Source organism: Neoarius graeffei, chromosome 8 (assembly GCF_027579695.1).
Source record: "Neoarius graeffei isolate fNeoGra1 chromosome 8, fNeoGra1.pri, whole genome shotgun sequence".
Taxonomy (NCBI): Eukaryota; Metazoa; Chordata; class Actinopteri; order Siluriformes; family Ariidae; genus Neoarius; species Neoarius graeffei.
Window position 1 is genome coordinate 21,503,713 of NC_083576.1, and position 21,867 is coordinate 21,525,579.

The window sequence follows — 21,867 nt, forward strand, 5'->3', positions numbered from 1 at the left end:
GATGTGCATGTAAACGCACTGAGTGCTGCTGAATTCTTGACTTGGATTGATCAGAAGGTTTTGATTAAGTTTAAACAATAGCAGCTCTGACAGTAGTTCCAGCTGCAAGACATAAATTAGTGTCCATTCCAACATTAACATTTTTAAAGTAACTCTTTACATAGACTTATGGCAGATGCTCCACATAAACAGATTACAGATAAATGCATAATTGCTGTTATGGTCAGAGTTTTCTATGAAGAAGTTTAGCGTTTTTGAAAAGACTCCAGTGACAGTGCTTTGTAACAGTCTGAGGTAAAGCTGTAACTTTCAAGCAGAAGAACATCTTCAGGAAGGAGTCCTTTACTGTTTCTCTGGAACATGACAAGCTGTATTTTTGTCTTATTAACTTCAAAAGAGAGGGAAAAAGCAGAGGGTGAAGTAACGACTAGTTCTAGCTATGATAACATGATTACAGGAAATAGCTCGTTTCATGGCTGTTCCACAGAATTACAGTACGTTACTATAAAAGGATTTTTAAAAAAACGCAATGTGTTGTTTATTAAACAAAAACAAGAAAATATTATTCCATACTTAACCCATACTAGAAGTTGTTTGTACGTGCCTGTGTTCCAAAGGACAAAATAATTATGCTCAAGTTTATTTTTGCTCCAGGAAAGCTTTCTTAATTGCGTAACAGTTTTGCCAAGGGCCATGTGACATGCGTTGGCATCAAAAACAGATCCTGTGAAAGTTTTTGAAGCCTTTAAATAGGAGAACGACCGGGTTTAATCTCACAAGGAGAAATGCTACGAGTCTCCTCATAAAAGCATACCTTCTGCAGAAGTAAGTTGTGATAATAGGCTAGAGTTTCTGTTTATACACATTTGCACAATTGCAGAGACCGTAAACAAACCGAGGTGTACAAATAAAGGATCCTCCCAACAGTGTAAAAGCCGTCTCAAGTCCGTGCCAAAACCAGAACAGCTAAACACAATGAACACAGACACCACTGGCTTTCCAACAATAAGCCGCCAATACAGAAACCTTAAACCTGGCCTCAAAGCGAGGCCTCAGTAAACAGTTATTCGAGGCATTTGGCATAGAATGGCTTCTTGAATTTGTCAAATTTATGAAGAAAAAAAAGACCTAGCAAACGTGACATTTCTAGAAGTTGGAGTTCATATAAATGCAGATGTGTAACCAATTGAGGCAGAATTAGCAGAGTAAAAAGATGACAAGGTATCAGTAATTATCCAGAGGTGGACAGTAATGAAGTACATTTACTTGAGTACTGTACTTAAGTACACTGTTTGAGTATCTGTACTTTACCTGAGTATTATTTTTTTGGAAACTTATGACTAACTTCAGTACATTTGAAAGACAAATATCGTACTTTTTACTCCAATACATTTCTATCAAGGTCCTCGTTACTATGAAGTGGCTTTGAAAGGGGATGTTTTTTTCCTTTTCTAAAACGTGATTGGTTTTTTTGCAGGTGACACTGAGACAGCCTATCAGTAATCACTAGGGTCATGTCACATCCGTAGACTGTATAAAATCAAGTTCAGTGATTTCTCCGCAGCATTATTTGAACACAATCAGTTGATGGCAGAATGGAAGGAGGTGGTTCTTCTGGGGAACACACACACCCATGGCTTTACCTCGAACCCATGTTTCAGTTTTCTGAAAGGAATAAAGGAGTTGTTTTGTTTTAAACATTTACTTTGTTTGCCTAAAACGGAGCACGTCACAGCCTACAAAAACTCGCCGTCCGACCTGCAGAAGCATATTGAGGGATGTAAACGTTTTATGAAGCACTTGCATGTGACGTCACAGCCAATCCAGACTGTGACAGACGCCATCTTGTAGGTCAAGCGCCATATTCCGCCTTCTACTTCTACTTCTGGTTCTACTTCTGCTTTACCTTCTACCTTTTCTTCTGGAAAACCCTACTATATACAATTCTACTACAACGGCTGCGGCTACAAGCTCTCCCTACCTGTGCACGTTTTTTATGTTTTTTTGTGTGTATTTTTGCGTGTTGTTCGTCTGTACCGGACTTCAATATCCACTACAACCGTATGGACTTACTGGACATGGGTTTCCAGCAGAAAATGATGGTTTGTAGCGATTTCCATCGCATGCACAACATTCTGGACGAGATAGCGAGACCAGCGGGGTGTCCGTGGATTGTTATCGGAAGCAAAGCGAAGGAGGCGGTGTCGGGAGCGGGAGCAAAAGCGAGGCTGTAGAGCCGGCCTGTTGACTAAGCTCAGAAAACAGCCACTCAAACCTCCACTGCTAAGCCTCTACCTCTCCAACGCCAGATCCATGTAAACAAGATGGACAATTTGGAATTACAGCTGGAATTACCTTATTCTATTCTATAATCAGCTGGTCAGTGCTATACTCAATACTTAAGTGACTTACCCATCCAATGAGGATTCTTGTTTACAAGATGCCACATCTGAGTCGCTGACAAATCCTGAATTTCTGTAAAGATAACTGTCCAGAGATTTATAAGCACGCAGTGCTTCACCACTGAACAGCGAGGGAAAGTTAATGAGGTAATTATACACGTCCGGGTATTCCACCGGCAGTTCAAAATCCGGTCGTGAAAACTCCGTCCGGTAAGCCATAAGGGTCACTAATCTGTAGATCGTTTATTTTAGACATATATCTAGTTATCTGTTCATTAGAAAAATGAGCCGTGTAGTCCGTCGGTTGAAATTGATCCATTCTGTACACGAGTGCAGCAGTATTCAGCGGTGTTTTTGACCGACAAGATGGCGGTTGTGTACTTTCCGGTCACGTGACTGCAAGATCTCTATTCCAAGAGAAAGCTTGCAATGAAGTTGTCTGTGCTTTTAGAGCTAGCGATAACGTTGCAATAGCTATGCAGTCTGGTTAGTCAAATGACTTTCTATAGATTTGCCCGCCAAGTTGCCATCGCCTTGTCCACAGCTAACGATAACACATAGCTAGTTAACTTGGACACTGTTAGTTAAGCCTCGGTCACAACCGGCCGTACGTGCTCCTACAGCCGGTCTACGTGCAAAAAACGCATGGAGGGCGCGCGTATGACGTGCTGATTTTCGAGCTGCAGAGGTTCTTTGTCATGTCAAACAAACACTACAGGCGCTTACGTTTTTTTCCAGGTTGCAAGACAAACTTACGGCCAACGCGCGTCTTTCTCCATGAACAAAAAAAAAAAAAAAAAAAACGCAGTGATTTGGGAAACGCCAAAAATCACACGGCCAAAAAATCGTACGTCCGGTTGTGACCTAGGCTTTAGCATGTAAAAACGGAGTTATGCTAACATGAATAACGTTAACTTATCTGAAGTCATTTCAGGAATATGTTTTAGCAGAATCTTGCCAAATAAACAAAATGTAGAAATCTTTCTTTTCTAGTAACGTTAGCTACCCAATATGATTTTGAATTTGAAAAGAGTTTGCTAGCATGTCAGGTGGAGCGTCAGTGACTAGTTAGCTTAATATTAAACCACCATGATTCCACAGGCAGATTCATATGTGCAAATGTGTTGACAGAAAATGTACTTTTAATACTTAAGTATTTTTAAAAGCAAGTACTTTAGTACTTTAACTTAAGTAAAAATTTGACTGGACAACTTTCACTTGTATCGGAGTAACATTTAACCAGTGTGATCTGTACTCCGACTTACGTAATTTAGTTGGGTACTTTGTCCACCTCTGGTAATATCAAGAGAGTGAAATTATAGTCATTATAGTCGGCGCCAAGCAGGTAGAAATCGAGGAGATGGGTTTGGGCCTTCGGGACATTTGCTGAGTTCCCGAGCCTTTTTGCTATTATTGAAAATAACGAGGTCACCTTAATCACTCGTCTCTCAAATTGCAAAAGAAAGAAACTTAGAGTAATTAAACTTCTTATGGCTAACCAGGCATTATCAAACATTTCTTCTTCAAAAATAGCCATGTGAAAAAGTATCTCACAGAAGAGAGGTTATTCATGTAAGACAGCTACACAGGCTGAGTTAATCAAGTTGGTACACCATCTTTGCCAGCTGGTAAAAAGGAAAGTTACTAAATTACCACTACTAAGGATGCACTAGATGGTCAAAAGTATGCAGACACCTGACCATCTCATCCATTTGTGGTTTTTGAACATGCCATGCCAGATTTATTTCCACTTTTATTATAATCGCCACTCTTCTGGGAAGGCTATACACTAAATTTTAGATGTAAAGATGTGTGTTCATTCATTCAGCCACAAAAGCTTGAGCAAAGTCAGGCAAGGAGGCCTGGGGTGCAGTCAGTGTTTCAGTTCATCCCAAATAGTTGTTCAATGGGGTTTGAGGTCAAGGCTCTGTGCAGGACATTCAAGTTCTTCCAAAACCAACCTTGGCAAACTATGCATTCATGGAGCTTCCTTTGTGCAAAGAAGCATCGTCATGTTCAAACAGGTTTGGAAATCTTAGTGAAAGGAAATGTTAATTTGACAGAATACAAAGTCATTCAGGGTGGCATGGTGGTGTAGTGGTTAGCGCTGTCGCCTCACAGCAAGAAGGTCCGGGTTTGAGCCCCGTGGCCGCAACTTTCTGTGCGGAGTTTACATGTTCTCCCCGTGTTTACGTGGGTTTCCTCCAGGTGCTCCGGTTTCCCCCACAGTCCAAAGACATGCAGGTTAGGTTAACTGGTGACTCTAAATTGACCGTAGGTGTGAGTGTGAATGGTTGTCTGTGTCTGTGTGTCAGCCCTGTGATGGCCTGGCAACTTGTCCAGGGTGTACCCCGCCTTTCGCCCGTAGTCAGCTGGGATAGGCTCCAGCTTGCCTGCGACCCTGTAGAACAGGATAAAGCAGCTAGAGATAATGAGATGAGATGAGACTGTCAAAGAAAGCCATGTGGAAGTGATGGTCATGTGTCCACGTACTTTTTAGCCATGCTGTGTACATTGTAGACAAGTCATTTTTAAGAAGGTAGCACAACAGTAAGGCGATTTTATAAAATCTCAGATCATTCATTGAGCAATACACGGATGTAATAGGAAAGCTGGAAAGGAATTTCAACAATTAACAAAAGGCTTGACTAAACATATATGTTTTCAGCCTAGACTTAAACACTGAGACTATGTCTGATTCCCGAACATTACTTGGAAGGCTGTTCCATAACTGTGGGGCTCTGTAAGAAAAGGCTCTGCCCCCTGATGTAGCCTTCACTATAAGAGGTACCAGCAGATAGCCTGCACCTTTTGATCCAAGTAGGTGTGGCGGGTCATAGAGGAGCAGAAGTTCACTCAGGTACTGTGGTGCGAGACCATTCAGTGCTTTAAAGGTCAATAGTAGTATTTTATAATCAATCAATACGAAATCTGATTACAGGGGCTTCAAAGTTTGGGAGAATAGCAGGGTACAAATAATTTACAGCAGGGTGCAAAATGGTAAAATGTCTGCCAGCAGCAGACATAATGCACGCAAAGGATGGATGGATGGATGGATGGATGGATGGATATGCAAGTACAAATTTTTCATGGGGCGGGATGGTTTGGAACAGGCCATCTAAAATTGGGATAACATTTACCCGGGACGGGTATTTGAGGCGGGTCGTCTAGCTTAAGCTTGATTAGCGTTGTTACGCACGCCAGTGTTTCCCACAGAAATTTTGGAGACTATGGGGGAGGCGTGGGGGTTGTTTAAAATTGAGTGATATGTTAAATATCAAGTTATTACTGAAAAACTATTGATTAAAAAAACAGACACTGAGAAATGGTCCTATAAACAACTTTACCAATATAAAAGATTACCAGGACTACAAAAATGCAGAAAAATAGGCTTTACTTATCCAAATGCACCTGTTGGTTCAAAAGTTAAAGTGCATAGAACCTCACAACACAACATGAAGTTACCTTAAAATATAATATAAATGCCTCAGCTTTCATGTAATAAAAAAAACTATTAATACTAGTGCTGTGTGCAGGCAGTCTCTCCTGAAGACTAAATTAAACAATAATTATAAACTAATAAAATAAATGGCAATGTGGTGCAATGTGGATTGGGTGGCAGTCGAAGGCAGGGGCCTCGACGACCTGATCCCCGGACACAGCGGCTGGCTGTTGGGACATGGAATGTCACTTCGCTGGGGGGGAAGGAGCCTGAGCTTGTGCGGGAGGTTGAGAGGTACCGGCTAGAGATAGTTGGGCTCACCTCCACGCATAGCTTGGGCTCTGGAACCCAGCTCCTCGAGAGGGGCTGGACTTTCCACTTCTCTGGAGTCGCCTGTGGTGAGCGGCGGCGGGCTGGTGTGGGCTTGCTTATAGCTCCCCAGCTCAGCTGCCATGTGTTGGAGTTTACCCCAGTGAACGAGAGGGTCGCCTCTCTGCGCCTTCGGATTGGGCTCTTGCTGTTGTTTGTGCCTACGGGTCAAATAGCAGTATAGAGTATCCGGTCTTCTTGGAGTCCCTGGGAGAGGTATTGAGGGGTGCTCAGACTGGGGACTCCATTGTGCTACTGGGGGACTTCAATGCTCACGTAGATGACGACAGTGACACCTGGAGGGGCGTGGTTGGGAGGAACGGCCTCCCCGATCTGAACCCGAGTGGTGTTTTGTTATTGGACTTCTGTGCTAGTCACGGTTTGTCCATAACGAACACCATGTTCGAGCATAGGGGTGTCCATAAGTGCACGTGGCACCAGGACACCTTAGGTCGGAGGTCGATGATCGACTTTGTAGTCGTTTCATCTGATCTCCGGCCCTATGTCTTGGACACTCGGGTGAAGAGAGGGGCTGAGCTGTCAACTGATCACCACCTGGTGGTGAGTTGGATCCGCTGGCGGAGGAGGAAGCTGGACAGACCTGGCAGGCCTAAACGTATGGTGAGGGTCTGCTGGGAACGTCTGGCCGAGCACTCTGTTGGGGAGGTCTTTAACTCCCACCTCCGGGAGAGCTTTTCCCAGCTTCCGAGGGAGGCGGGGGACATTGAGTCTGAGTGGACCGTGTTCTCTACCTCCATTGTGGACGCAGCTGTTCGGAGCTGTGGCCGCAAGGTCTCCGGTGCCTGTCGTGGCGGCAATCCCCGAACCCGGTGGTGGACACCGGAAGTAAGGGATGCCGTCAAGCTGAAGGAGTCCTATCGGGCCATGTTGACCTCCGGGACTCCTGAGGCAGCCGACGGGTATCGGCAGGCCAGGCGTGCTGCAGCTCGGGCAGTTGCGGAGGCAAAAACTCGGAACTGGAAGGAGTTCAGGGAGGCCATGGAGAAGGACTATCGGTCGGCCTCGAAGAAATTCTGGCAAACCGTCCGGCGCCTCAGGAGGGGGAAGCAGTACTCTGCCAACACTGTTTACAGTGCGGGTGGGGAGCTGTTGACCTCGACTGGGGACATTGTCGGGCAGTGGAAGGAATACTTTGAGGATCTCCTCAATCCCACCGTCATGTCTTCCACTGAGGAGACTGAGGCTGATGACTCAGAGGTGGACTCGTCCATTACCCAAGCCGAAGTCACTGAGGTGGTTTGCAAGCTCCTCGGTGGCAAGGCACCGGGGGTGGATGAGATCCGCCCTGAGTATCTCAAGTCTCTGGATGTTGTGGGGCTGTCTTGGTTGACACGCCTCTGCAACATCGCGTGGCGGTCGGGGACAGTGCCTCTGGAGTGGCAGACTGGGGTGGTGGTCCCTCTTTTTAAGAAAGGGGACCGGAGAGTGTGCTCCAATTATAGGGGAATCACACTTCTCAGCCTCCCAGGGAAAGTTTACTCCAGGGTACTGGAGAGGAGAATTCGACCAATAGTCGAACCTCGGATCCAGGAGGAACAATGCGGTTTTCGTCCTGGTTGCGGAACACTGGACCAGCTCTATACCCTTCATAGGGTGCTCGAGGGTTCATGGGAGTTTGCCCAACCAGTCCACATGTGCTTTGTGGATCTGGAGAAGGCATTCGACCGTGTCCCCCGTGGTATTCTGTGGGGGGTGCTTCGGGAGTATGGGGTTCGGGGCTCTTTGCTAAGGGCTGTCCGGTCCCTGTACAAACGGAGCAGGAGTCTGGTTCGCATTACCGGCAGTAAGTCAGACCTGTTCCCAGTGCATGTTGGACTCCGGCAGGGCTGCCCTTTGTCACCGGTTCTGTTCATAATTTTTATGGACAGAATTTCTAAGCGCAGCCAGGGGCCGGAAGGAATCCTGTTTGGGAACCACAGGATTTCATCTCTGCTTTTTGTGGATGATGTTGTCCTGTTGGCTTCTTCAAACCAGGACCTTCAGCATGCACTGGGGCGGTTTGCAGTCGAGTGTGAAGCGGCTGGGATGAGAATCAGCACCTCCAAGTCCGAGGCCATGGTTCTCGACCGGAAAAGGGTGGCTTGCCCTCTCCAGGTTGGTGGAGAAGTCCTGCCTCAAGTGGAGGAGTTTAAGTATCTCGGGATCTTGTTCACGAGTGAGGGAAGGATGGAGCGTGAGATCGACAGGCGGATCGGTGCAGCCTCCGCAGTGATGCGGTCGCTTTACCGGTCCGTCGTGGTGAAGAAGGAGCTGAGCCAAAAGGCGAAGCTCTCAATTTACCGGTCGATCTACGTTCCGACTCTCACCTATGGTCATGAGCTTTGGGTAATGACAGAAAGAACAAGATCGCGGATACAAGCGGCTGAAATGAGTTTCCTTCGCAGGGTGGCTGGGCGCTCCCTTAGAGATAGGGTGAGAAGCACAGTCACTCGGGAGGAGCTCGGAGTAGAGCCGCTGCTCCTCCACATCGAGAGGAACCAGCTGAGGTGGCTCGGGCATCTTTTTCGGATGCCTCCTGGACGCCTCCCTGGGGAGGTGTTCCAGGCATGTCCCCCCGGGAGGAGGCCCCGGGGAAGACCCAGGACACGCTGGAGGGACTATGTCTCTCGGCTGGCCTGGGAACGCCTCGGTGTTCTTCCCGAGGAGCTGGCCGAGGTGTCTGGGGAAAGGGAAGTTTGGGCTTCCATGCTTAGACTGCTGCCTCCGCGACCCGGTCCCGGATAAGCGGAAGAAGACGAGACGAGAAAATAAATGGCTCAGGCTTCATAGAAGAAAAAAACAATTTGAACAGAATCTCACAGTATGATGCTGAAGCTGCCTAAACAATGGAAAATAAAATACCATTTTGGCAAAAACGTTGGCATCCATTAATTTCTTGTATTAAGTAAAAAAAAATATGTTGCCAGATACTGCTGACGTTTTACAGCCCAAAATATGTTCAAAACCTGCCAAAATGCACTTAAAACCGCCCAAATTAGGCAGGAAAACGCGCAATCTGGCAACACACGGCAGTAATGGCTGCACTCGTGTCGAGGCTGTCAACACAATCTAGCAACACAGGTGGCAGTAATGGCTGCACTCGTGTCGAGGATGTAAACACCGTTGACGCGGCAGCGGACATACATGACATAGTGGATGTAATTTACGTTCACAACTTTTTTTGCTGTCAGAAATATTTAATATTAAATTTTGTGACTCGACTGACAATAGCCGGCGGCATAACAAGCCATAGCCGGCGATTTGCCGCCGGTGACCGGCTACTTTTGAGACCGCTGATTGATTGAGACCCAATGCAGTGTGGATAAGACAGGGGTGATGTGGTCATATTTTCTAGTTCTAGTAAGGACTCTTGCTGCTGCATTTTGAACTAACTGGAGCTTGTTTATGCACTTATTGGAACATCCAGACAGTAAGGCATTACAATAATCCAACCTGGAGGGAACGAAAGCATGAACTAGGTTTTCCGCGTCATGTAGTGACATTAAATTTCTTATCTTAGCAATATTTCTGAGATGAAAGAAAGCTATCCGGGTAATGTTATCAATGTGAGTTTCGAATGAAAGACTGGGGTCAATAATCACCCCGAGGTCTTTTACTGCTGCACGTGAAGAAACAGAAAAGCAAACTAACTTGACTTGAATTTATCAGCTAGCAAAGATGTTCTACGGGGTGGTGTAGTTGTTAGCACTGTCGCCTCACAACAAGAAGGTTCTGGGTTCGAGCCCAGTGGCCGATGCAGGCCTTTCTGTGAGGAATTTGCATGTTCTCTCCGTGTCCCAGAAAGTCCGGATCAGGTTTGACAATGATGAAAGATGTTCTACAAGGTTGATTGGCTCAGAATGAGTTTTGGAAGCTGGATGTACCCTTGCTGATACCACCTTAACACACATTTTACCTTAAACACCACTTTTCTGAGAAAAATATGAAAGCCTCAAGTGCTATTAAATGAAATACATACAAATAAACAAATAAAAGGTGTCAAACACATTCCATTTGAGCTCCATGTTCATCCCAGGTACAGTTTAAGATGCTCTGGTGCCTATTTTTTTTCCCCCCAACAACAGGTAACTCGTAAATCTTGCTATAGGGTTGTTTTACAATCAGGGTACAAAGTTTGTCACAGGGGTCCAAAATTCAAACTGGTTCTTGTACCAGTTTTTAAGTGAAGGACAAGTTAAAGAAGTTTCAGGTAATTTTTTGACATACGTGTATGGTAGTTTTGTGTAATCTCCTATAAGATGGGAGAAACAAATTAAGTGAATCTCGGAGAGGACATTTTTTTTTTTACAATTCAGAATCCACTACTTCCATAGTGCTTTTAAATACAAGACTGTAAGCTTTGTGTTAGTTGTCTCTAATATTTATGTCCCAATATCTTGACCACATTTTAGGATGAAAATAATCATTTTAGATATGTTATTTTCTATTGAAAAATTAGCTGTCTCGGAGAGGACTTTTTTTTTTTTACACAATTACATACTAATTTGATCAAAATAGTCTGAAAACTTACTGGCATTCAACATTAAAACTTAACTACACTACCGTTCAAAAGTTTGGGGTCACTTTGAAATGTCCTTATTTTTGAAAGAAAAGCACTGTTCTTTTCAATGAAGATCATTTTAAACTAATCAGAAATCCACTCTATACATTGCTAATGTGCTAAATGACTATTCTAGCTGCAAATGTCTGGTTTTTGGTGCAATATCTCCATAGGTGTATAGAGGCCCATTTCCAGCAACTCTCACTCCAGTGTTCTAATGGTACAATGTGTTTGCTCATTGCCTCAGAAGGCTAATGGATGATTAGAAAACCCTTGTACAATCATGTTAGCACAGCTGAAAACAGTTGAGCTCTTTAGAGAAGCTATAAAACTGACCTTCCTTTGAGCAGATTGAGTTTCTGGAGCATCACATTTGTGGGGTCGATTAAATGCTCAAAATGGCCAGAAAAATGTCTTGACTATATTTTTTCTATTCATTTTACAACTTATGGTGGTAAATAAAAAAGTGTGACTTTTCATGGAAAACACAAAATTGTCTGGGTGACCCCAAACTTTTGAACGGTAGTGTATGTTTCCAATGATATGGAACCAAATATGTGTTTTATGGTATAAAGAATGATTTAAGTGCATCCCTTTTGGAGCTACCTGTGGTCAAAAAAGCACTTTTTCTAAATGACACGAGTAATTTTGCTAAATATGACATATATTGCCATACATTCACCAAAAATAACGTTATCACCATTTTTTTTTTGGCATGGTAAATAGAGCTATCACAGGGCTACAATAAACAAAGTTTATTTAGTCAAGCCTTTTGATATTGAAAATAATAAGTGTTAAATGTGATTTTTAGCTCGCGTACCCTGATTGTAAAACAACCCATACTGTAATTTGGGCGGAATGATGCACCGAGTACTAACTCAGCGCCTAGTGGTAAACAAACCCTGCGCGTGCGCCACACACACAGGTGCTGACTGAAAGCAGTCCTATGACTGGGAGAACCTGAAACACGGCACGTCGCAAAATAAACAGCACGTACCTCTATCCATTTCCGGGCCTCACGCACGGCCGGTTCGGGGGCGGCCTCGCTGTGCGGATGTTGCGGATGGAGCTGCCGTCTAGCATCCGAACCGGGGCTGGCCATTTAGTGTGCAAATGAGCGTTCAACTCAGGCGTCGATAAGAGAGAGACGAGAGAGCCGGTCACTGCTACGTGAAATAAAAGTTTGTGGATGTCGTTGTTACTGGGCTTTGCTTTCTTTTTTGTTTTTGTTTGTTTGTTTGTTTGTTTGTTTTTTCTTGCCTCGTGCGTTGACGCCCCCCTCCGTTCCTGCGCTCGTGCCGCAGACCTGCACTGCACTTGCAGACGAGCTTTCTCAGTGTGCCCCGCCCACCTGCTCTGTGGACGCAGAAATGCGCGTCAGACAGCCAATCACAGACAGGCTAGCGGTCGAAGCCCCGCCTTGCTCCACACACCCCCTGGATGAGTTCAGAAAGTGGTTTGCAGAGTGATGAATGAATGAGTGAGAGAGATGTTAAGTTTTTAGAAAATTGGTTTAGTTATCATCTCATCTCATTATCTCTAGCCGCTTTATCCTGTTCTACAGGGTCGCAGGCAAGCTGCAGCCTATCCCAGCTGACTACGGGCGAAAGGCGGGGTACACCCTGGACAAGTCGCCAGGTCATCACAGGGCTGACACACAGATAACCATTCACACTCACATTCACACCTACGGTCAATTTAGAGTCACCAGTTAAACTAACCTGCATGTCTTTGGACTGTGGGGGAAACCGGAGCACCCGGAGGAAACCCACGCGGACATGGGGAGAACATGCAAACTCTGCACAGAAAGGCCCTCGCCGGCCACGGGGCTCGAACCCAGACCTTCTTGCTGTGAGGTGACAGCGCTAACCACTACACCACCGTGCCACCCCTGATTGATTTTATTTAGTAAAATAATGCACAAAATACATAAATATAGTGTACATTAAGAAACACGGATAACACAAGAAAGTGTCGAACACTTATTTCCATTGTGGTCCGGCGATTCCATTGTGATCCGGCAAAGGTAGCACAACAGTAAGGCGTTAAGAAAATCTCAAATCATTCATTGATCAATATACGGATGTAATAGGAAAGCTGGAAAGGAATTTATCAGCTAGCAAAGATGTTCTATGGGTGGTGTAGTTGTTAGCACTGTCGCCTCACAACAAGAAGGTTCTGGGTTTGAGCCCAGTGGCTGATGCAGGCCTTTTTGTGAGGAATGTGCATGTTGTCCCAGAAAGCCTGGATCTGAACATATACAGTTAGGTCCATAAATATTTGGACAGAGGCAACATTTTTCTAATTTTGGTTCTGTACATTACCACAATGAATTTTGAACAAAACAATTCAGATGCAGTTGAAGTTCAGACTTTCAGCTTTAATTCAGTGGGTTGAACAAAATGATTGCATAAAAATGTGAGGAACTAAAGCATTTTTTTAAACGCAATCCCTTCATTTCAGGGGCTCAAAAGTAATTGGACAAATTAAATAATATGCTCATTTCTGGTTGAAAACCCTTTGTTGGCAATGACTGCCTGAAGTCTTGAACTCCTGGACATCACCAGATGCTGTGTTTCCTCCTTTTTAATGCTCTGCCAGGCCTTTACTGCAGCGGTTTTCAGTTGCTGTTTGTTTGTGGGCCTTTCTGTCTGAAGTTTAGTCTTTAACAAGTGAAATGCATGCTCAATTGGGTTGAGATCAGGTGACTGACTTGGCCATTCAAGAATATTCCACTTCTTTGCTTTAATAAACTCCTGGGTTGCTTTGGCTTTATGTTCTGGGTCATTGTCCATCTGTATTATGAAACGCCGACCAATCAGTTTGGCTGCATTTGGCTGGATTTGAGCACACAGTATGTCTCTGAATACCTCAGAATTCATCCGGCTGCTTCTGTCCTGTGTCACATCAATAAACACTAGTGACCCAGTGCCACTGGCAGCCATGCATGCCCAAGCCATCACACTGCATCCGCCATGTTTTACAGATGATGTGGTATGCTTTGGATCATGAGCTGTACCACGCCTTCGCCATACTTTTTTCTTTCCATCATTCTGGTAGAGGTTGATCTTGGTTTCATCTGTCCAAAGAATGTTCTTCCAGAACTGTGCTGGCTTGTTTAGATGTTTTTTAGCAAAGTCCAATCTAGCCTTTTTATTCTTGAGGCTTATGAGTGGCTTGCACCATGCAGTGAACCCTCTGTATTTACTTTCATGCAGTCTTCTCTTTATGGTAGATTTGGATATTGATACGCCTACCTCCTGGAGAGTGTTGTTCACTTGGTTGGCTGTTGTGAAGGGGTTTCTCTTCACCATGGAAATTATTCTGCGATCATCCACCACTGTTGACTTCTGTGGGCGTCCAGGTCTTTTTGCATTGATGAGTTCACCAGTGCTTTCTTTCTTTCTCAGGATGTACCAAACTGTAGATTTTGCCACTCCTAATATTGTAGCAATTTCTCGGATGGGTTTTTTTCTGTTTTCGCAGCTTAAAGATGGCTTGTTTCACCTGCATGGAGAGCTCCTTTGACCGCATGTTTTCTTCACAGCAAAATCTTCCAAATGCAAGCACCACACCTCAAATCAACTCCAGGCCTTTTATCTGCTTAATTGAGAATGACATAACAAAGGAATTGCCCACACCTGCCCATGAAATAGCCTTTGAGTCAATTGTCCAATTACTTTTGGTCCCTTTAAAAACAGGGTGGCACAGGTTAAGGAGCTGAAACTCCTAAACCTTTCATCCAATTTTAATGTGGATACCCTCAAATGAAAGCTGAAAGTCTGGACTTTATGTCCATGTCCATTATATAACTATAACCTGAATATGTTTCAGTAAACAGGTAAAAAAAAAAACACACCAAAATTTGTGTCAGTGTCCAAATATATATGGACCTAACTGTATATAATAATAACACCCATCCCTTAGTATTTTTTTCTTGATGAAAGACTATATACTACTCATCTCATTATCTCTAGCCGCTTTATCCTGTTCTACAGGGTCGCAGGCAAGCTGGAGCCTATCCCAGCTGACTACGGGCGAAAGGCGGGGTACACCCTGGACAAGTCGCCAGGTCATCACAGGGCTGACACATAGACACAGACAACCATTCATACTCACATTCACACCTACGGTCAATTTAGAGTCACCAGTTAACCTAACCTGCATGTCTTTGGACTGTGGGGGAAACCGGAGCACCCGGAGGAAACCCATGCGGACAACATGCAAACTCTGCACAGAAAGGCCCTCGCTGGCCCCGGGGCTCGAACCCAGGACCTTCTTGCTGTGAGGTGACAGCGCTAACCACTACACCACCGTGCCACCCTATATACTACTAGATAACAAAATTATTTTAATTCAGAATCAGAATCATGTTTATTGGCCAAGTATGTTGACACACACAAGGAATTTGGTTCCAGCAGTTGGCGTCTGTCTAGCGATACAGGGGAGGAAAAAAGTGTGAATATATGTAAGTTGTGTGTGTGTGTGTGTGTGTGTGTGTGTAAAAGAAAAATGTATATATGTATATGTAATAGACAATCTTGACATTACACAATATAATAATATGCAGTCTACAATAACTAATAACTATTTACAATATACAATACCTATATTATACACAATATGTCTAAAATATCTGTATTATGCAATATCTATCTGAAATGTAAATATCTACATCTATAATATACAGTATATATTATAAATATGTATGCTATCAACAATATAAACAGTACACTATATACAGACGATATGCAGATATTTACAGACAAGACACAATGTACTAAAAATATACACGACAGCTCTTATGTCTGGTGGTTCTGGTCTGCAGTGCTCTCTAGCACCTGCTGGAGAGAGGAATTGGAAAAGCTTGTGACCAGGGTGTGAGGAGTTATTAATGATTTTCTCTGCCCGCTTTTTGGTTCAGGTACAGATCCTGGAGGCTGGGCAGGGGAGCACTGATGATCCTTTCTGCTGACTTTACTGTTCGTTGCAGTCTGTTCCTGTCCTGTTTTGTGGATGCTCTGAACCAGACTGTTATAGATTTGCACAGGACAGATTCAAAGACAGTGGTGTAGAACTGTGTCAGCAGCTCCTGCGACAGACCATACTTCCTGAGTTGCTGCAGAAAGGACATCCTCTGCTGGGCTTTTTTTAAGGATGGAGTTGATGTTGGAGTCCCATTTCAAGTCTTGTGAGATGGTAGTTCCCAGGAACTTGAAGGTCTCCACAGTTGACACAGGGCTGCTGGATATTGTGAAGGGGAGCATCGCAGAAGGGTGTCTCCTGAAGTCCTCCACTATCATCTCCACTATCGTCTTGAGTATGTTTAACTCCAAGTTATTCTGACTGCACCAGAGCACCAACCGTTCAACCTCCTGCCTGTATGCAGACTCGTTTCTATCTTGGATGAGGCCTATGACCGTAGTGCCATCTGCAAATTTCAGGAGTTTTACAGTTGGGTCCATAGAGGTGTAGTAGTTGGTGTAAGGGGGAAAAGCAGTGGGAAGAGGACACATCCCTGAGGAGTGCCAGTGCTGATTGACTGCATGCCAGAAGTGACTGCCCCCAGCCTTACTTGTTGTTCCTTGCCTGTCAGGAACCTGGTGAGCCACTGACATATGGCAAGTGAAACACTGAGCTGGGACAGTTTGGAGGAGAGGATTTCTGGAATTATGGTGTTGAACACTGAGCTGAAATCTATGAACAGGATTCTTGTGTAGGTCCCTGGTAATCAAGATGTTGCAGGATGTAGTGCAGTCCCATGTTGACTGCATCATCCACTGACCTGTTTGCCTGCAAACAAACTGCAGGGGGTCAGTAGGTGACCTGTAATGCTCTTCAGATGGACCAACACTAGTTGTTCAAAGGACTTCATGACCACAGATGTCAGAGTGACAGGCCTGTAGTCATTTAGTCCTGTGATGGAGGGTTTCTTGGGGACTGGAATGATGGTGGAGCACTTGAAGCAGGAGGGGACTTGACAAATCCTCTCAAGGGATCTATCGAAGATCTGTATAAAGATTGGAGCCAGTTGGTCAGGAGAGGGAGACTCCATCTGGGCTTGGTGCTTTCTTGATTTTCTGACTCTGGAAGAGCCAACTCGCATCCTCTTCACACACCAACAACAACCTACAATAAAAATCTAACAGTAAATTTAGGGATACAAAATTTCCTAAAATCGGTATCTGCATTGAAACCTACTACTGCAGTGGTTATTATAGGTCAGAAGTCTCATCTCATCTCATTATCTCTAGCCGCTTTATCCTGTTCTACAGGGTCGCAGGCAAGCTGGAGTCTATCCCAGCTGACTATGGGCGAAAGGCGGGGTACACCCTGGACAAGTCGCCAGGTTAGGTCAGAAGTCTCATCTCATCTCATCTCATCTCATCTCATCTCATTATCTCTAGCCGCTTTATCCTGTTCTACAGGGTCGCAGGCAAGCTGGAGTCTATCCCAGCTGACTACGGGCGAAAGGCGGGGTACACCCTGGACAAGTCGCCAGGTTAGGTCAGAAGTCAAAACTAAAATTCACTCGTTTTCCCTGTCATCTTCGTCGCTTCGATGAAGCACAGTAAGTGCATTTGACTGCCCTCTAGTGGTGAATGTCGTCACTTCACTTTTCTTTGCCTCTCTCACTGACTGCTTTGTGCTACACTGTACCTTTAAGGTTGCCATAGGAACCGCTTACATGCACTTTAGCACTTCCTTGGTTTGTTAAGAGCTCATGTGCTTTTTGTGTTTTGTCCAGCATTTAGCCAAACAAATCAAGTGGTCAAAAACAGGTGCTGTATAACTAACAGATGGACCTGGCAAGTCAGGCTTTTGTGTGTAAATATATATAAAACACACATACACACACACATTTACTGGTCCTTTCTGTTGTTTTACCTAGTAAGTTTTGATTTAATGTTTATGATTTAAAAATGATAAAGTTATCAGTATTTGTTTAGTAAATGAACTGTTTTGGGGTATTTTGTTGCCAAAATAATTCTTATTTTATTATTGTTGTTTTTCATTATTATTATTATTATTATTATTATTATTATTATTTTGTGTTGTGCAAACTTGAGTGTTAGAAAAGCACTGTAATGCATTATAGAGTTAACACCAGCTTTTTTCATCTTTTTTGTCTATTTTGCATGCTATGGGACAGCTAATAGTGACTGCTTGTGATGATCCTGCAGGCCTTTCTCGTAAGTCTTTATTAGTGCTTCTACTTCAATACCAACTATTTTTAGAATATTTAAAAAATATTCAACTATGTGCTTCCTATTTTACTGGATTTCACTAATCATTCTGTAGTTCCCAAAAGATTACAGATGCACTTGCTGTTTTTCTCTAAAATATATGTGAATGTGTGTATATCTCATTTTTGATATATCAATTGCATGGCACCAGATGTCCAGAGTAGTCCCTCCTGCCACATTCCCACATTAATAAATCTTTAATGCTACTGTGAAATTTACTATTTCTCAGATTTCTGTCAGGTCCGACATCATGTTGTCACTGTTCCTGTTGTCCCTACCTCTGCTCCCTGTGGTCATCACACTTTGCAACTCACCACTGCGAGCCCTGTATCGTTGTGTGTATGAGAGAGTTCTGAAGGTCCTCCGTGGGAAAGTATGTGTCAGACGCACGCATGCCTACGTCTTCTCTGAGTGTACCCATGGTCAAGCTGAAAGTGTGCTGGCCACGTTTGACCTTTACAGCAAAACAAATGCATCTTTCAGCATTGGGCCAGAAAAAGGTTACAAATGCAGTCACCATGTGTGTTTGTGTGTGCGCCTTATTTCAAAGGCGTATCATTACTAACTTGAGCTTTAAACACTACATTTTATACAATACTCTTTCAATGATATTTTACGACTCTAAACACTCCATATTCTGCCTTATAGTAAGCCCTTTTATCTGTGACTGAACTCCCAACATGTGTGTTCTCATGGTCAGGTGTGTTCCTGGATGATGTGGTACGACGCGAGGCTCCTCACAGGGTGCTGGAGTTAGGCATGCACTGTGGCTACACCTCTGTCCGAATATTGCGTCTGCTTCCCATCTCCGGCAAACTGCTCACGGTGGAGATGGATCCGCTTGCTGCCGAGAAAGGCGAGGAGATCCTACTTGTTGCAGGATTCAAAAATTCACAAGTACGTGGAAGGTAAAACTGTGCTTTTAAAGTTAGGGTAGGTAATTTTGGAGAAACCAGCATGAGTAAGCTAAATTTTGAAAGAATCCTACCAAAAATCCTACTCCCTCCCTTCAGCCCTCGCTCCAAAACCATGCCTCCAAAACACATGAACGCCCTGCCTGATTAGTGTTCGAGGATGAGTTCTTGAGAGAGAGCTTTGGGTGGAGGAGTATTTGATTTAACATTATTATATTATTTTCTATACATTCTGAGTTCATCCGAGTCCAAAACATCACATGGAACATTATCATTTCGATCAACTCCATTACAAATAACATTTGTCCATCTACCTTAGTTTCTAGTGCTACCTTGCTCCTCAGATGAAGCCATCTCCAGGTTAGCATCTCACCTTGGTGAGGACCGTTTGGACCTAGTGGTGATGGATCACAACCCTCAACAGTATCTCCCAGACCTTCTGGCCCTTCAAAGACAGAATCTGCTCTCTAAGCGCAGGTCAGTTACTGGAACTGAGCTTAGAGCTAATTGTTATTGCTAATGTACATTGTAGCACATTTGATGTCATGTTTTACACTTGGGTGTACATCACAGGACATTTACTACCCTTACCGTATCTGCACACAATATGCACAGGCAATATCATATGATTCATAAATAAATACATGTACATTTCTGAGTATTGTTTTTCTTTTGCTAGTGTCCTCATATTAAACCGAGTTGTGGAAGCTGGGGCTCAGGTCATGCTGGACTATCTCACCACCAAGCCACACAACTATGCCATGTGCCAGCAGGTGAAAGACATACTGGAGATCCACTGTCATACAGATACTCATCTCCACAGAGAAGAGAGTTAATATGATACAGGCTGTGATTTTAGGTCTGAAATATACAGTGAGTGCATCCACATGTGCAATGGATGATAGTTTGAGTTCAAAAGATGGAAATTCCGTATAATTTTAAACATAACATTTTGTAAAAGATTTTTAAAAAATTAACTTTTCTTGCATTTTTCAGCTCTGTCACTGTCATTGCTCTTTACAGGTGTAATTTTTATGCTTAAAAGCATTTCAATATTTATCATAATAATTGTGAATATTCAAATCATTTCACTGTCTTGCTAATTTCTTCATTTCAGATGGCAAATCACAATTTTTCTGGTCTGAAAATTAACCCTTTCAAGCTGGGACAGAGCAACTCATGTCTGATTAATAGCCAAACCATGAGACTTGTGAATAAACCCAAATAATTGCTTGGCTTTTGTGTTTTCATTGCACTTGCAGTTCAAGGTTGGTCAGAGTTGAGCGATCGACCAGTGCTGTATAGTAACGAAGTAAAAAGACTTCACTACTGTACTTAAGTAGAGTGGGGGGAAAAGCCCCCCTTAAGGAAAATTCAGTTTTTCTCCAAGTTGAAATGAACCATGTGTTTAGTTTTAATCATAGTTTTTGACAACAGTGACATGAACAATAATGCCACCTAAAGTTTGCCTAAAGTTAATACTTAATTTTTTTTTAAACAAAAACAAACATTGTGCCAAGGGGGCCTTTTACCCCCCCCCCCCAAAAGGCCCCCTGAGGTGGGGCAATAGGCCCCCTCACTCAAAAAAAGCTGTTTGGATAGCAGAAGTGTTTACTTAAGCCTATAATGTGAAAGAAACAAGAAAATATCCCTGAATTAATGAATAGATGCATTATTTTATTATATTTCGCATTTTAATTTCAATATAATTTTGTGTGTATTGAACATGAATTAAGGGGGCGTTTTACCCCACAGACTACACTTTTACAAAAAAGGGTCTTACTTTCAAAATGTGATTCAACTTTTTATACCTAATGTATTTTTTTTAACGTGCTGACTTGTCTACTCATACCACATACACAGCTGTGATATCTGACGAAATAGCAGCTATCTAAATACAGTTTTACTGATATCTGAAAATTATATCACTTACCATGAAATTTGATTTCTCTCCGCTGCGTTGCTGATATGCAATCCACAGTGGATATTTGTATATCCCCGTTGTCAAGCCAGTCCATAGCAACAATAGAAATGTAACTTTCCGCCATCTGGTGGTTATTTTGGGTAAAACAGGCCGGGGGCGTATTACCCCACAGGGGCGTATTACCCCACTCTACTTACATTTTGGGAGATTTTGTACTTGAGTTTTCAAATTTTTGAGAACTTTTACTTCACTATATTTTTTAACTTAATTGCATACTTTTACTCCGATACATTTTCAAAGAGCCGTTTAGTTACTCGTTACAAAAAAAGAAAGAAAAAAAAACGTGTTTTAACCCTGCTGACTGCAATGAAGTCAGGACGTGCCTGGGCTTGTTCACCACTTGCGCATGACAACCAATAGGCTACACCTGTTGGCTTCACGCAGTAAGCAGAAAGCTAGCTTCGCAATCAACAGCCCTGATGGAAGAGGAGACGGAGACAGCCCACGAAGAGTGCGGCTAAATCAGGCCTGGCGCCAGGAACAGTTTACTAAGGGGGCAATTAGAAATTGCAAGGGGGCAAATATTTTTCATATAGTGTGTAGTAGTGATGGCGGTCTGACAACTTGTTTCAAACAACTGCGCCAACCACAAAACCACGGCCCCGAAGGTTGCTTTAGTACGGGAAAATCATGTGACATATTACCAGGGCAGTTGCGCTTTATCAACACCCGTGCCCACCTGTTAACCCTCCCCTCTAATTTTCTCACAGACACGCGTTACAACCGGAAAGATGCCAAACATAAAACAACACACACAAACCTACAGGCAAGTCCTTTAAATTTAAAATACATACAAATAGCTCCATGGCATGAAAACAAAACGTCAATGCAAGTCTAAGGTACTTCGCTCGGCGGCCAAAATCATAATTAAAAAAAATCAACAGACCCCGCGGCTGCACCAGTAATAGCCTTCCTGACTCGCACCAAGTCAACGCTAACCACTTAATC

At 43.5% G+C, this 21,867-nt stretch overlaps 2 protein-coding genes across 13 annotated transcripts in view; one reads left to right on the top strand and one right to left on the bottom strand.

Moving 5' to 3' along the window:
• limch1b (LIM and calponin homology domains 1b) overlaps positions 1 to 12,128 on the bottom strand; it is a 322,052-nt gene extending 309,924 nt beyond the window's left edge. For 5 of the 6 annotated variants that reach the window (XM_060927404.1, XM_060927403.1, XM_060927406.1 and 2 more), the window contains exon 1: positions 11,772 to 12,128. In XM_060927404.1, the coding sequence (XP_060783387.1) occupies positions 11,772 to 11,876 (105 nt within the window). In that variant the 5' untranslated portion in view covers positions 11,877 to 12,128. The remainder of the gene's footprint in view (positions 1 to 11,771) is intronic. The other variant, XM_060927401.1, reaches the window with a different exon arrangement.
• LOC132890503 (transmembrane O-methyltransferase homolog) overlaps positions 1 to 20,170 on the top strand; it is a 57,914-nt gene extending 37,744 nt beyond the window's left edge. For 2 of the 7 annotated variants that reach the window (XM_060927409.1, XM_060927407.1), the window contains 5 exons: positions 17,928 to 17,967; positions 18,251 to 18,521; positions 18,722 to 18,918; positions 19,255 to 19,412; positions 19,615 to 20,170. In XM_060927409.1, the coding sequence (XP_060783392.1) occupies positions 17,947 to 17,967; positions 18,251 to 18,521; positions 18,722 to 18,918; positions 19,255 to 19,412; positions 19,615 to 19,771 (804 nt within the window). In that variant the 5' untranslated portion in view covers positions 17,928 to 17,946 and the 3' untranslated portion in view covers positions 19,772 to 20,170. The other 5 variants (XM_060927414.1, XM_060927413.1, XM_060927411.1 and 2 more) reach the window with 4 other exon arrangements.
• Positions 20,171 to 21,867: the final 1,697 nt, after the last annotated feature.